At 44.9% G+C, this 12,937-nt stretch overlaps 1 protein-coding gene across 10 annotated transcripts in view; it reads right to left on the bottom strand.

Moving 5' to 3' along the window:
• Nucleotides 1-12,937, bottom strand: part of GTDC1 (glycosyltransferase like domain containing 1) — a 153,911-nt gene that overhangs the window by 100,424 nt on the left and 40,550 nt on the right. For 8 of the 10 annotated variants that reach the window (XM_054381042.1, XM_054381045.1, XM_054381048.1 and 5 more), the window contains exons 2-3: nucleotides 11,322-11,489; nucleotides 7,171-7,344 (exon numbers count right to left, since the gene is read on the bottom strand). The exons of 1 other annotated variant lie outside the window; for it this stretch is intronic. In XM_054381042.1, coding sequence (XP_054237017.1) covers nucleotides 7,171-7,344; nucleotides 11,322-11,489 — 342 coding nt within the window. The remainder of the gene's footprint in view (nucleotides 1-7,170; nucleotides 7,345-11,321; nucleotides 11,490-12,937) is intronic. One more of the 10 variants, XM_054381046.1, reaches the window with a different exon arrangement.

The following is a 12,937-nucleotide window of genomic DNA, read 5'->3' as shown; positions in this document are numbered from 1 at the left end:
GCTGTAGGCACAGCTGCCTGCAGTTAGCACTTATCCCAGAGATTCAGAAGGTAGCCAACCTACTGCCAAAGGCTCCAAAACTGAAAGACTCTATTTTATGCCCCTTTTAAGCTGGTACTGCACTTTTCTTGCAATAGATGCTGTGCCCCAGATCTTGAGAACATTCCTCATGCATGTTGCCTAACGTGCCAACACCGACCCTCCAAAACTGCTTGAGGCAGGTAAGGAGGAAAGACATTCACAGGAATAATTTCCATCACCCAATTCTTCAACAGCAAGCCCCAAGGTAGGAGCAGTCCATTGGTGGTTTCTAATTATGCTAAGTACCCATAAAGCGTGGTGGCATGGAGGCTGTGCCTACCATAGAGAGCAGGGGACACCACAGAGATGCCTGAGCTACCACCAAAGGCAGTAGCTGGCCCCAGTGCCAGAATCACTCTCATTAGCATAGTACTGCACCTCAGCTAATCTTTGCTATTTCACTGGAAGGCTAATTAGCCAAAAACTGCTCTTTTAAGGTATACTACTTCCCATATGCAAGACAGTTCACTAGAGCTCACTTGGGTACCACTGCTGAGCATCACTCTGTGCAACAGAGACACCTCCCCAGTGCCCATCTATAGCTTTGGGCTCTTGTGGATTCCAGTCTCTCCTTGCTGGTTGACACTGATATTTTTCCAGCACAGCAAAATCATTGTATAGCATTAGAGAGGAAGGGGGAGCCTCTTAGTTATCCAAACAGAGGTCTGAACTTAAGCCTGGTCCAAGGGACGTAATTTCTTTTTGACATGAGTCCCAAAACAGGCTCCCCAACACATGACAGCCACGTTTCTGTATAAGACATTCTGTCAGTGTCTTGTAAAACTTCTGCTTTAGACAGGAATTCCCTTGGCTGGCTCTAAAGTGCTCTCAAAACTGGCAAATTCTGCCTATATTACACTATAAGTAAAAAAATATAAAATCAAATGGTTGAAAATGTCCTGCTAACAGTAGTGACAGAAAAGAAAATAAAGGAACAACAGCTGAAAATCTGTAATTCCACTTCAAAATAGGTAACACAGACAGTACAAGATACTCTCCAGCAAGTTCCACTGAAGCTATTTTTATTTTCTGCTGCAATCCTCACCCTCTCATGTTTCTTTTCTATTATTCCACCTTAGTATTTGGAGCTCTTAGGAACATTCTTGCTTATAAAAACATCTTTCTTTTCTACCACATCATGCTAATAATGAAGATAAACTACAGGCAGAGGAATAGTAATGAGAACTAAATCTGTATCACAAGATTCATTGAAATGAACTCCAGGCAGAACCTAATCTGACCTCTCTTTGCTGACTGCCACAGACAGGATGGATGCAGATGGACCCTGCAGAGGTGTTACAGCAGGTATATGGAGATGCAAGTATCAAAGATACCATCAGGACAAAGGGGATTTTCTTTCTGGGCCACAGTTTTCCAGTGCAAAAGTGGAAACAGTTTATATCAAAACAGACTGTATGGATTGCATACAAAAATATGAACATTGAGGATTTTATTTGTATTAAAGCAGAAAATCAATGTAAATTTAGCCAAAGTAAGTGTGAATTCATAGACAGGTGGGGTTGGAACTGTATGATCTAAGGTGTCCCCAGAGCCTCCAGGCTGAATGGCCCCAACTCTCTCATCCTGTCCCAGGTCTGGACCTGACAGAGCAAGTCATGAATATCATCAGGGGGATGGAGCATCTCTGCTGCATGGACAGGCTAAGGGAGCTGGGGTAGTTCTGCCTGGAGAAGAGAAGCCTCTAAGGAGACCTAATAGCAACCTTCCAGTACCTGAAGGGAGCTACAAGAAGGCTGCAGAGGAACTGTTTCTGAAGGCCTGCAGTGACAGAACAAGGGGCAGTGGTTTGGAATTAGAGAAGAGGAGATTTAGATTGGATGTTAGGAACAAGTTCTGTACCACAAGGTTGGTAAAACACTGCAACAGGTTGCCCAAACAGGTGGTTGAGGCCCCATCTCTGGAGATGAAATTCAAGGTCAAACTTGACAGAGCTCTGAGCAACCTGATCGAGTTGAGATGTCCCTGCTGACTACAGGGGGGTTGGACTAGATGACCTGTGGAGGTGCCCTCCAACCCAAACCATTCTATCAATCTATGATTCTGTTTGCTTGTGCTAGTCTGTGTCCCCATCAGCTACAAGTAATTACACTAAAAGGTAGATACCTCCCAGGATTAACTTGATATGCTCTTTATTACACTGGTTTTGAACAAGGGTCAGCTTTATGTTTGTTTGTTGGGTTGTTTGGGGTTTTTTTGCCCTACAATTGAAATACTAATCTAAAATAATCTTAAAAAGATCACCACAGCATGCATGAGGATGATTTCTTAGATCACTCCTCTCCTAAATCCAAACACAGATTATGTTTAAGACACAAACACACCCTGAGATGTTCACACGCGAAATAAAAGAGGTCAAATAAAAATAAATAAATAAATAAACCCCACCCTGCTTCTTTTGCCTTCAGAATTTTAAAGTATTTTCCCAACATCTCAGCAAAATTATGCATTTTCAAAAGACTGCAGGCACTGAAATGATTGTCAGTCATGCAAATAATCACTTACTTACACTGTATGAGTTTGGTTTGGATAAAGCAAATTACCATTTGAAAATAACTTGCAAAACACTCTGGGCTAAGAGCTTGCTTTATACATTTTAGCTTGGCCACAATTTTTTCTTAACCTTTCTCTCCTCCAACTCCATCCAGTCATGATAAAAATGCAGCCTACACTGAAAAAAAAAAAAAAACCCAGCCAGCATTCAATTGCCACAGGTGCATTCAGCCATGTTTAAAACAGGATCCTGTAAAGAGTCCTGATCTCTGGGTGTCCCTTCCAACCCCTAACATTCTGTTATCCTGTGATTCCACCCTTATTCCAGCCAAAAAATGTCCCCAGTACCCTGCTGGTTTTGAAAGTATAATCAAACTGCAGACTCATGCTCTATTTAGTGCTGGTCCCATTGAAGCAAAGTCCCTGTTCAGTGGGAGGAGGATCCTTATAAGAGGAAAAACAATTGTGCCAGGTTTAATCAAAAGTGAAAAGGACCTTGTGAATGTTCCCTTTGAGCCACATAACCCACTGCTAATTTCAAGACAGGCTCTGAAACAAGGGTAATAAAAAATGTCCTTCAGAGTAACTGAGGAAGACTGAAGAGCAACTACTACAGAAGCTAATGCCAGCATCTGCAAGGCAGCTCCCTGCTGCTGGGATGCCTTTCACCTACCTGGGAAGCAATAAAAGCAGAGGGAGGAGGGAATAAAATCCCCCTGCAACATACCACGGGAGATACTTGACTGCACTTTTACTGCTCTCTAACATTTCTTTCTTCTCCTTGACCTCCCCTGTATAAATTTATACAGAGCTGAGGAGCAGGCAACTCCCTGAAGACTAGAACAAGTGGGAAACCACTACAACAAGTGGGAAACCATTAAGAATCAAGAATCAAGAATCAAGAAGGTTGGAAGAGACCTCAAGGATCATCGAGTCCAACCTGTCACCCTACACCTCATGCCTATCTAAACCATGGCACCAAGTGCCACGTCCAATCCCCTCTTGAACGCCTCCAGGGATGGTGACTCCACCACCTCCCTGGGCAGCACATTCCAATGGCCAACCACTCTCTCTGTGAAGAACTTTCTCCTCACCTCCAGCCTAAACCTCCCCTGGCACAGCTTGAGACTGTGTCCTCTTGTTCTGGTGCTGGTTGCCTGGGAGAAGAGACCAAACCCCTCCTGGCTACAACCTCCCTTCAGGTAGTTGTAGACAGCAATGAGGTCTCCCCTGAGCCTTCTCTTCTCCAGGCTAAACAGTCCCAGCTCCCTCAGCCTCTCCTCATAGGGCTTGTGCTCAAGGCCTCTCCCCAGCCTCGTTGCCCTTCTCTGGACATGCTCCAGCAATTCAACATCTTTCCTAAACTGAGGGGCCCAGAACTGGACACAGCACTCAAGGTGTGGCCTAACCAGTGCTGTGTACAGGGGTACAATGACCTCCCTGCTCCTGCTGGCCACACTATGCCTGATGCAGGCCAGGATGCCATTGGCTCTCTTGGCCACCTGGGCACACTGCTGGCTCATGTTCAGGTGCCTGTCAACCAGTACCCCCAGGTCCCTTTCCACCTGGCTGCTCTCCAGCCACTCTGACCCCAGCCTGTAGCTCTGCATGGGGTTGTTGTGGCCAAAGTGCAGCACCCAGCACTTGGATTTGTTGAATGCCATCCTGTTGGACTCTGCCCATCTGTCCAGGTCCCTCTGCAGAGCCCTTCTACCTTCTAACAGATCAACACCTGCTCCCACCTTGGTGTCATCTGCAAATTTACTGATGATGGACTCAATCCCCTCATCCAGATCATCAATAAAGATATTGAACAGGATGGGGCCCAGCACTGATCCCTGGGGGACACCACTAGTGACAGGCTGCCAGCTGGATGTGGCACCATTCACCACCACTCTCTGGGCTCGGCCCTCCAGCCAGTTCCTAACCCAGCACAGTGCTGCTGTCCAAGCCACAGGCTGCCAGCTTGGCCAGGAGTTTGCTGTGGGGGACAGTGTCAAAGGCCTTGCTGAAGTCCAGGTAGACTACATCCACAGCCTTTCCCACGTCCATCAGGCTGTCACCTGATCATAGAAGGAGATCAGGTTGGTGAGGCAGGACCTGCCCTTCCTAAATCCATGTTGGCTGGGCCTGATTCCTTGGCTATCCTTCAGGTATGCAGTGATTGCCCCCAAGACAATCTGCTCCATGATTTTCCCTGGCACTGAGGTCAGGCTGACAGGCCTGAAGTTCCCAGGTTCTTCTGCTCGTCCCTTCTTGTGGATGGGTGTCACATTGGCCAGTTTCCAGTCTTCTGGGACCTCTCCAGTGAGCCAGGACTGGTGGAAAATGATGGAGAGAGGCTTGGCCAGCTCATCTGCCAGCTCTTTCAGCACCCTAGGATGAATCCCATCAGGTCCCATGGACTTGTGAATATCCAAGTGACTCAACAAGTCTCGAACTAATTCCACATGGATTTCAGGAGTACAACACTGCTCCTTGACCCCATCAACCAGCTCAGGAGGCCAGTTATCCTGAAGTCCTCCTGCCTTACTGTTGAAAATGGAGGCAAAGAAGGTATTTAGAATCTCAGCCTTCTCCTCATCCTTAGTTACAATGTTACCCTCCACGTCCAGTAAAGAGTGGAGGCTCCTCTTGCCCCTCTTTTTAGCATTAATATATTTATAAAAATGCTTTTTGTTGTCTTTCACAGAAGCGGCCAGTTTAATTTCTAACTGTGCTTTTGCCTCTCTAATTTTTCTTCTACATGATCTAGCAACATCCTTAAACATATCACTAGTTGCCTCCCCCCCTTTCCAAAGGCGATAAACCCTCTTTTTTTCCCTTAAATCCTTCAGGAGCTCCTTGCTCATCCAGGCCGGTCGTCTTCCCCGCCGGCTCGTCTTACGGCATGTGGGAACTGCCAGTTCCTGTGCCTTTAGGAGCTCCTGTTTGAAGTAGGTCCAACCATCCTGGACCCCTTTCTTCTTAAGGGCTGTTACCCAGGGAACTTTCTGAGTAAGTTGCCTGAACAACCTGAAGTTTGCCCTCTGAAAGTCCAAAGTGAGGGTTCTGTTACTGCTCCTCCCTATCTCCCTGCATATTGAAAACTCCACTATCTCATGGTCGCTGCACCCTAGACAGCCTCCAACCATCACATCTCCCACCAGCCCTTCTCTATTTGAGAACAGCAGATCAAGCAGAGCCTTACCCCTGGTAGGTTCACCTAAGAGCTGCATCAGGAAGTTGTCATCCATGCACTCTAGGAACCTTCTGGACTGTCTCCTCTCTGCTGAATTAAGTTCCCAGCAGATGTCTGGTAGGTTAAAGTCCCCCACAAGGACAAGGTCTGATGATCTTGAGACAGCTTCCAGCTGCTTATAGAATATCTCATCGGCCTCCTCATCCTGGTTGGGTGGTCTATAACAGACTCCAACCAGGATGTCAGTTTTGTGTGGCCTCCCTCTGATTTTAACCCATAAGCATTCAATCCTTTCATCTGCAACCTCGAGTTCTGAGGCATCAAAAGATTCCCTAATATACAGGGCCACCCCTCCTCCTCTTCTCCCTTGCCTGTCTCTCCTAAAGAGCTTATAACCCCCCAGTGCAGTACTCCAATTGTGAGAATTGTCCCACCATGTTTCTGTAATGGCAACTACATCATAGTTCTCCTGGTGAACCAAGAGTTCCAGTTCATCTTGTTTGTTGCCCACACTGTGTGCATTGGTGTACATGCACTTCAGCTGGGCTGCTGATTTCAACCAGTTTCCAGGGAGACTGGTTTCCACACCCACCCCCTTCAGACCTAGTTTAAAGCCCTCCCAATGAGTCCTGCCAACCCCAGTGCCAGCACCCTCTTACCCTTTCTAGATAAATTCAACCCATCTTGGTCCAGCAGGTCAGGTGCAGTAAGAGTTGCCCCGTGATCAAAGAAGCCAAAATTCCGCTGCTGGCACCATCTCCTAAGCCAACTGTTGATGGTGTGGGTTTTCCTGTTCCTCTCAGTGTACACCACAGCTGCTGAGGGAACTGAGCAGAACACCACTTGAGCTCCTGCCCCGTCAATCGATTTCCCAAGGGCCTTAATTTCCTTTTTAATCTTCCTGGTGCTGCTCTTTTCAATTTCTTCACTTCCAGCCTGGATTACCAGCAATGGGTAATAGTCAGAGGGCTGGATTAGTTTAGGTAACCTCTGGGTGATGTCCTTCACAAGTTGGGGGTCACTACAACAAGTGGAGAATCACCACAAGTGGGGAATCACCACAACAAGTGGGGAATCACTACAAGTGGGGAATCACTACGAGTGAGGAATCACTACAGGAAGTGGGGAATCACTACAAGAAGTGAAGAATCACAACAAGCAGGGAATCACCCATCCTGAAGGATGCAAGTTCCCACGACACATGCTAAGGGCAGGCTCAGCAGACCAGACGTTGCCTGAATAGCCTCTAACTCCTGATCCACATTTATCAATTAGGGGGTTTTGCATATCATCAAACTCTTTCATTAGAGATGCTTTAGCTGATTAGTTAGAACGTCACCATAAATAGAGAGTTCTGACAGGCTGGAGGCAGTTTATGATGTGGAAAATGCACTGACCTGCTCACATCAGGAAACCTGACTGGAAAATAAAGAACTTGGCACTTGGGTCGGATTATTTTTTCCAAATCCTTGGGTCTGTGGTCAGGAATCAGCTTCATAAATCTTCCAATGGATGTAAGAAAGGATTCCATGTTAAAAGCCGAGTTGAACACCACGACATCAGCGACCAAACTGCAAAGAATGGTTAAGATTAATGAATCAAGTGCTGCCGTGGGATTTGGCAGTGGGAACAGAATAGCTATTGTCATACATAAAGAACAAGTGCAAGAAAGCTAAATAAAAGTCAGCCTTTTCACCTGAATTAGGAGCAGAACGTGTACCTTAATAATTAATGTCATCATCTTTTAAAAGAATTATCATAGATTCATAGAATGGCTTAGGTTGGAAGGGACCTCAGAGATCACCTACTCCAACCTCCCCTGCCATGGGCAGGGATGCTTCTCAACTAGACTCAGCTGCTCAAGGCCTCATCCAACCTGGCCTGCAACACCCCCAGGCTGGAAGCATCCACAGCCTCCATGGGCAACCTGTCCCAGAGTTTCACTACTCTTGTACAGGAGAATTTATTCTTCATCTCCAGTCTAAACCTGCTCTGCCTCAGCTTCAAACCATTGCCCCTTGGCCTGTCTCTAGACACCCTCATGGTAAGTCCCTCTGCAGCCTTCCTGCAGGATCCCTTCAGGTACTGGAAGGCAGCTCTAAGGTCCCCCTGGAGCCTTCTCTTCTCCAAGCCAAACACCCCCAGCTCCCTCAGCCTGGCCTCATAGCAGAGGTGCTCCAGCCCTTGGATGATCTTTGTGGCCTCCTCTGGACTCACTGCAGCAGCTCTGTGTCCTTCTCATGCTGGAGATATTGGAGGTGGGGTTTCAGCAGAGCAAAGGGGCAGAATGCAGCCTAGGATATGATTTGCCTTCTGGGCTGCATGAGCACAGTGGCTGACTGAAGCATGACTTTTGTATCAGTAAATGTGTAGGGAAATGAAAATTCCTTGGAAGGAATCCTTTTTACTGAAGGATAATTTACCTTTGGTCAACCTTCAACTGACCATGTGTGTAGGTAGCAGGGTACTAGAGAAATGGAATGTCATTTCAACCCCTGTATACATAATTCTGATTGAAAAGTGTGTGCATGTATAAAACAAAAATCAACTTCATAGTGCATAGTAAAAGATGCTTTGTTCTGGTGTGTTTAAGTCAACCAGATCAATATTTTTAAGATGCAGTTAAATGATCATGTAGGTATAATTTCTCCACTTGAAGTCAGTCAGGAGAAAACAAGCAGCTCTCCAAAACCCTGAAATATTTGGAAGTGTATGCTGGAAGTGCTACCACAATCTCAGCAATCCCTGCAAACACTGAAGTGGAGGTAAGAAACGCTTTATGGCTGCTTGGTTTCTCAATATGTTATACAGGCAGTCCAGACCCATGGGTCATGAGGTGCATTGAGGACATGTGCTTATCACTCACTAGGCTGGTGAAAAGTATATGTGAGGTGAGAGGCTGTCATTCATCCTCACTGCATATCACTGCTGTCTGAGCACAAGAGAGGCCTGACACTGCTCACCAAAGCACCAGGAGTCAGAAAGAAAAGTGAAATAATCCCAACATCATAGAGAGAAAGAATCCTTTGCAAGCAGGCTGTGGGAGCTGAAATGCTTTCGGGAATAGCAGCCTCCTTCCCACCTATGGCTTTTGACCTGTTGGTCTCCTTGTTTCCACACAAATGCTCCAGTCTTCTTTTCTGCATTCACCTACAGATGAGAAGAGACAAGGCAGGAGCCCAGCACATTTCTTTGCTGCTCTTTCATATGTGGCAAAGGCTCCAACACCACCATTCTGCTTCTCTTGTACAAGAAGTCTTATCTGCCCAACATCTTCCTAGAGGTTCTGCCTATCACTGGCATGTTAGACAGATCCCACCATCATCATTGCCCAGCTAAAAGAACTCTCAGCCATCACTGAAGAGTGTGATTTTGTTACATTAACTCTAGAAACATCAGGGGGAAAGGCACCAACCTGAAGATTCAAAGTTCTCTGATTTTAACCCTCTCCAAAACCTCTGGCAAACCGGCAAGATCTCTTTTCCCATTTCTAGCACAACTGAAAGATGGGAACCTGGCATTTCAATGCAGATGACCATGAAAAAGTTGCAAGGAGTACAGAGGAGATGGCTTCTATCTGCTGTTAAAAATGGGGGTTCTCCAGCAGCAGAAATGGAAGATACTATATAATTACATCAAGAGGAAGAGGACAAGGAAACAGCCTCAAGTTGCTGAGGGAAGGTTTAGGTTAGACATTAGGAAAAAATTCTTCCTTGAAAGGGTTGTGAAGCTCTGAAACAGGCTGCCCAGGGAAGTGATGAAGTCACCATGCCTGGAGGGATTTCATAGATGTGTAGATGTGGTGCTGAGGGATACAGTTTAGTGTTGGTAAATTAACCTTAATGATCTTAAAGAGCTCTTCCAATTAATCTATTGGAGACTGAAGGAGACAGACAGAATGGAGCACCTATACAAGTTGTCCTCCTTGATTTTTTTCTAATTAAAGAAAACACTTTTATTATGTTAAGAATATGTATTTTGAGAATGTCAGCTTACAAAAGATATGTGAAAATTACCTTCCACAATGAAGAAAAATATATAAATACAAATAAATATTCCTCTCCCCAGTGCCAAAACTCACATCTTTTAGTTATAAACCTGGAAATGGCTGCTACTGCTTTCAGAAGATCTTTCACTATACCTCCCCATCTTTACTGCTCAGTAAGCGAAATGCTGTGGCAGAAGCAGCTACAGAATTGGCCAGAGTAAGCACAGATCATGATCCCTTCTATCATAAAAATGCAAAAGCTGAACTTGTACCTTAAAAGGCCCAATCCCTGTTCCTAATAATCCCCCAGCTAATAGACAGGTTAGTTCTTGGAAATTAATTCCTTTCAGTTCAAAACAACAGAGTTTGGCTGCTTCGTTTAGGTCTGTACAGTGCCTAAGCACAGAGCTTTTCAGTGCTGCTGTTATTAACTTCTTTCATTAACTCAGTTTGGAGAAATACATTTGTTTTTAGCAACAATAAAGGACTGCAGCCTTTAAAATGTCTGGGTGTTTTAGCACTGCACAATTCCTGAATGCTAGATGAAAGAAATATAAGGATTTATCTGCTATGTTTACTGCCCTCTTTTCACAAGAAAGCTGCTGCAGTACATTTTAATTTCTGTTTATTTCCCTAAAACCCTCTATATAATTTCAGTTGAATGCAGTAAAAGCTATGGCCAAGCAAGAGCTGATTAGCTGCAGCTTTGTGAAGCATCCATGAAACAAAGCATCTTGCTTACAGCCAAGACACAGGTCAAAATCCACACCACTGATGGGTACACCATGGCAGGCCAACTCAGCACTGGTGGGCTCTACACAAGAAATTGAGAGGAGTTTATAGAGCAGATTGTTTCTGCCACAGCACTTTTATCAATGGAATGGAACAGGACAGGACAGGATAGGATAGGATAGGATAGAAATATAGAACAGAATAGAAATATAGAATAGAACCTCTAAGGCTGGAAAAGACCTTTAAGATCATCGAGTCCAACCATAACCCAACTATCATGACCACTAAACCATGTCCTGAAGCACCACATTTACAGCTTCTTGAACACCTCCACCACCTCCCTGGGCAGCCTGTTCCAACACTTCACCACTCTCTCAGTAATGAAGTTTTTCCTAATGTCCAACCTAACCCTCCCCTGGTACAACTCAAACCTCTCGTCCTTTCACTGCTTACTTGGGAGAAGAGACCAACACCAGCCTCACTCCAACCTCCTTTCAGGGAGTTGTAGAGACCAACAAGATTTCCCCTCAGCCTTTTCTTCTCCAGACTGAACAAGCCCAGCTTCCTCAGCTGCTGCTTGTATGATGCCCTCCAAACCCTCACTGGCCTCATTGCTCTTCCCTGAACATGCTCCAGGACCTTAATGTCTTTCCTACACTGTGGGTCCCAGAACTGAACCCAATACTCAAGCTGTCTTCAGGACTCTGCTGGTACTTCTGTTTCCTACAGGGTCATCATTTATAAGGAGAAGGACTCTTCAGGATTACAACGCTGCAGGCTTGTAGGCAGGAACCTTAAACATCACAGAGCAGTGCAGGGAACACCTACCATGAAAGAATCTGGTTGTATCCATACTGAAAATCCCTTTCCTGGCATTTCTGGACAGGATATGCCAATTGGTTCTCATGGAAGTAGAGAACCTTTTTCAATTTGCCAAGGTCAGGGCGGAGGGCAGCGAGTTCAGCCAGGTTAAGCACCGAGCTTGCAAAGAGGATCCTGGAAAACAAGGAGAGCAGTGTTTACTGTCTGTGAGCATGCTCACAGGGGTCACCCTTCCCCCTCTCTCCCCCCTCCCCACAAGAAAAACATCACCCCTACAGGGACACATCAATAGCTAAGCCTTAATACCATGTAGCGGCATTCGAAGTTTTGATCTCCTAAAAAGCAGCTGCTAAGAACCCAAGTAGAAAAGCACCGACTCTCATTGGTCTTCCCAGCTCAGTTACACTGAGATGCAAAGGAAAAAAAAGCTGGATGGATTTTATTGAAAAAGGCAAGAAAAGCTGTATCTGAAGGACAAATGGAACAAAGATAAGGCTGGCTAGGGAATACTTTGCTTGCCAGTTTCATTACACTTTACTTCTTTATGCAACCAACTACTGAAATTCAATATATGAGCAGGAATGGCACATGTTCGTGTTATGACACAAACCCTTTTGATTTATGCAGTGCATTTATCTACTATGGTCTGCTTTGCTTTTTTTTTTTCCTTTTAAATTTATTTCTTCACCCTTTCTCTGGTTTATTTTCCCATTTTTATAAGGCATTCTCTATCATGAAATGTTGTTTCTACCTCTGCACCCCAGCACTGCCCAGCTTTGCACTCCTGCTATCCCACAGCCTACACCACTGCACACAGCCTTCAGTTCCATAAGGCAGGCACAAGCACTAACGAGCTGCACACTTAGCAGCAGTCTGACTTCCAGGGCTATCAGAAAATGAATGTATTTGAATGTGCAGTATGAAATTGTGACCCTACTGAGACCAGTGGCAGATTTCCCTGCACCTCACCAAAAGCACATCTCCTGTCCCCCAGCTAACACAACAAACCGAATCCTGAACCTACGGAGAACTGCAGAGCTATGGATATTTGTGCCCTACATTTCTCATCACAAGGGGTAAAACAAAAAATAATTAATATTTACTGCACATAAACCATTAAGCTTTAAAAAGCTACCTTTCAACATGGCACTTTTCTGATTTTTTTTGTTGCTATCCAGCATTTTAGTGGTTCAGAACCAATTTACTATTTAATTATATAATAAAATTCTTTATATGTTGAATTCTTTAAAAATTCTTCCTATTTTTCCTTACTTTTATTCTCATTTTCCCATTTTTTATCTTTTTTTTAAATTCCTATTCTTTACCTTGATTTTTTTCCTATTGTCTTAAATTTTTCCTATTATCTTTTTTTCCTACTATCCTTTTTCAAATTCTTCATCTTACTTTCTTCCTATTCCTCCTTTTTTCACATGTACTTTGTGTTAAACTTTGTGTTACAGCCCAATCACAGAATCATAGAAATCATAGAATGGCTTAGGTTGGAAGGAACCCTAGAGAATATCAACTGCAACCTCCCCACCATGGGCAGGGACACCTCTCAACTAGACTCAGCTGCTCAAGACCTCATTCAACCTGGCCTTCAACACCCCTAGGCATCCACA

The sequence above is a fragment of the Indicator indicator genome, chromosome 5 (genome assembly GCF_027791375.1).
Source record: "Indicator indicator isolate 239-I01 chromosome 5, UM_Iind_1.1, whole genome shotgun sequence".
NCBI lineage: Eukaryota > Metazoa > Chordata > Aves > Piciformes > Indicatoridae > Indicator > Indicator indicator.
Note: the sequence above shows the minus strand (reverse complement) of the source record. Positions and strands in the feature narration are given on the sequence as shown.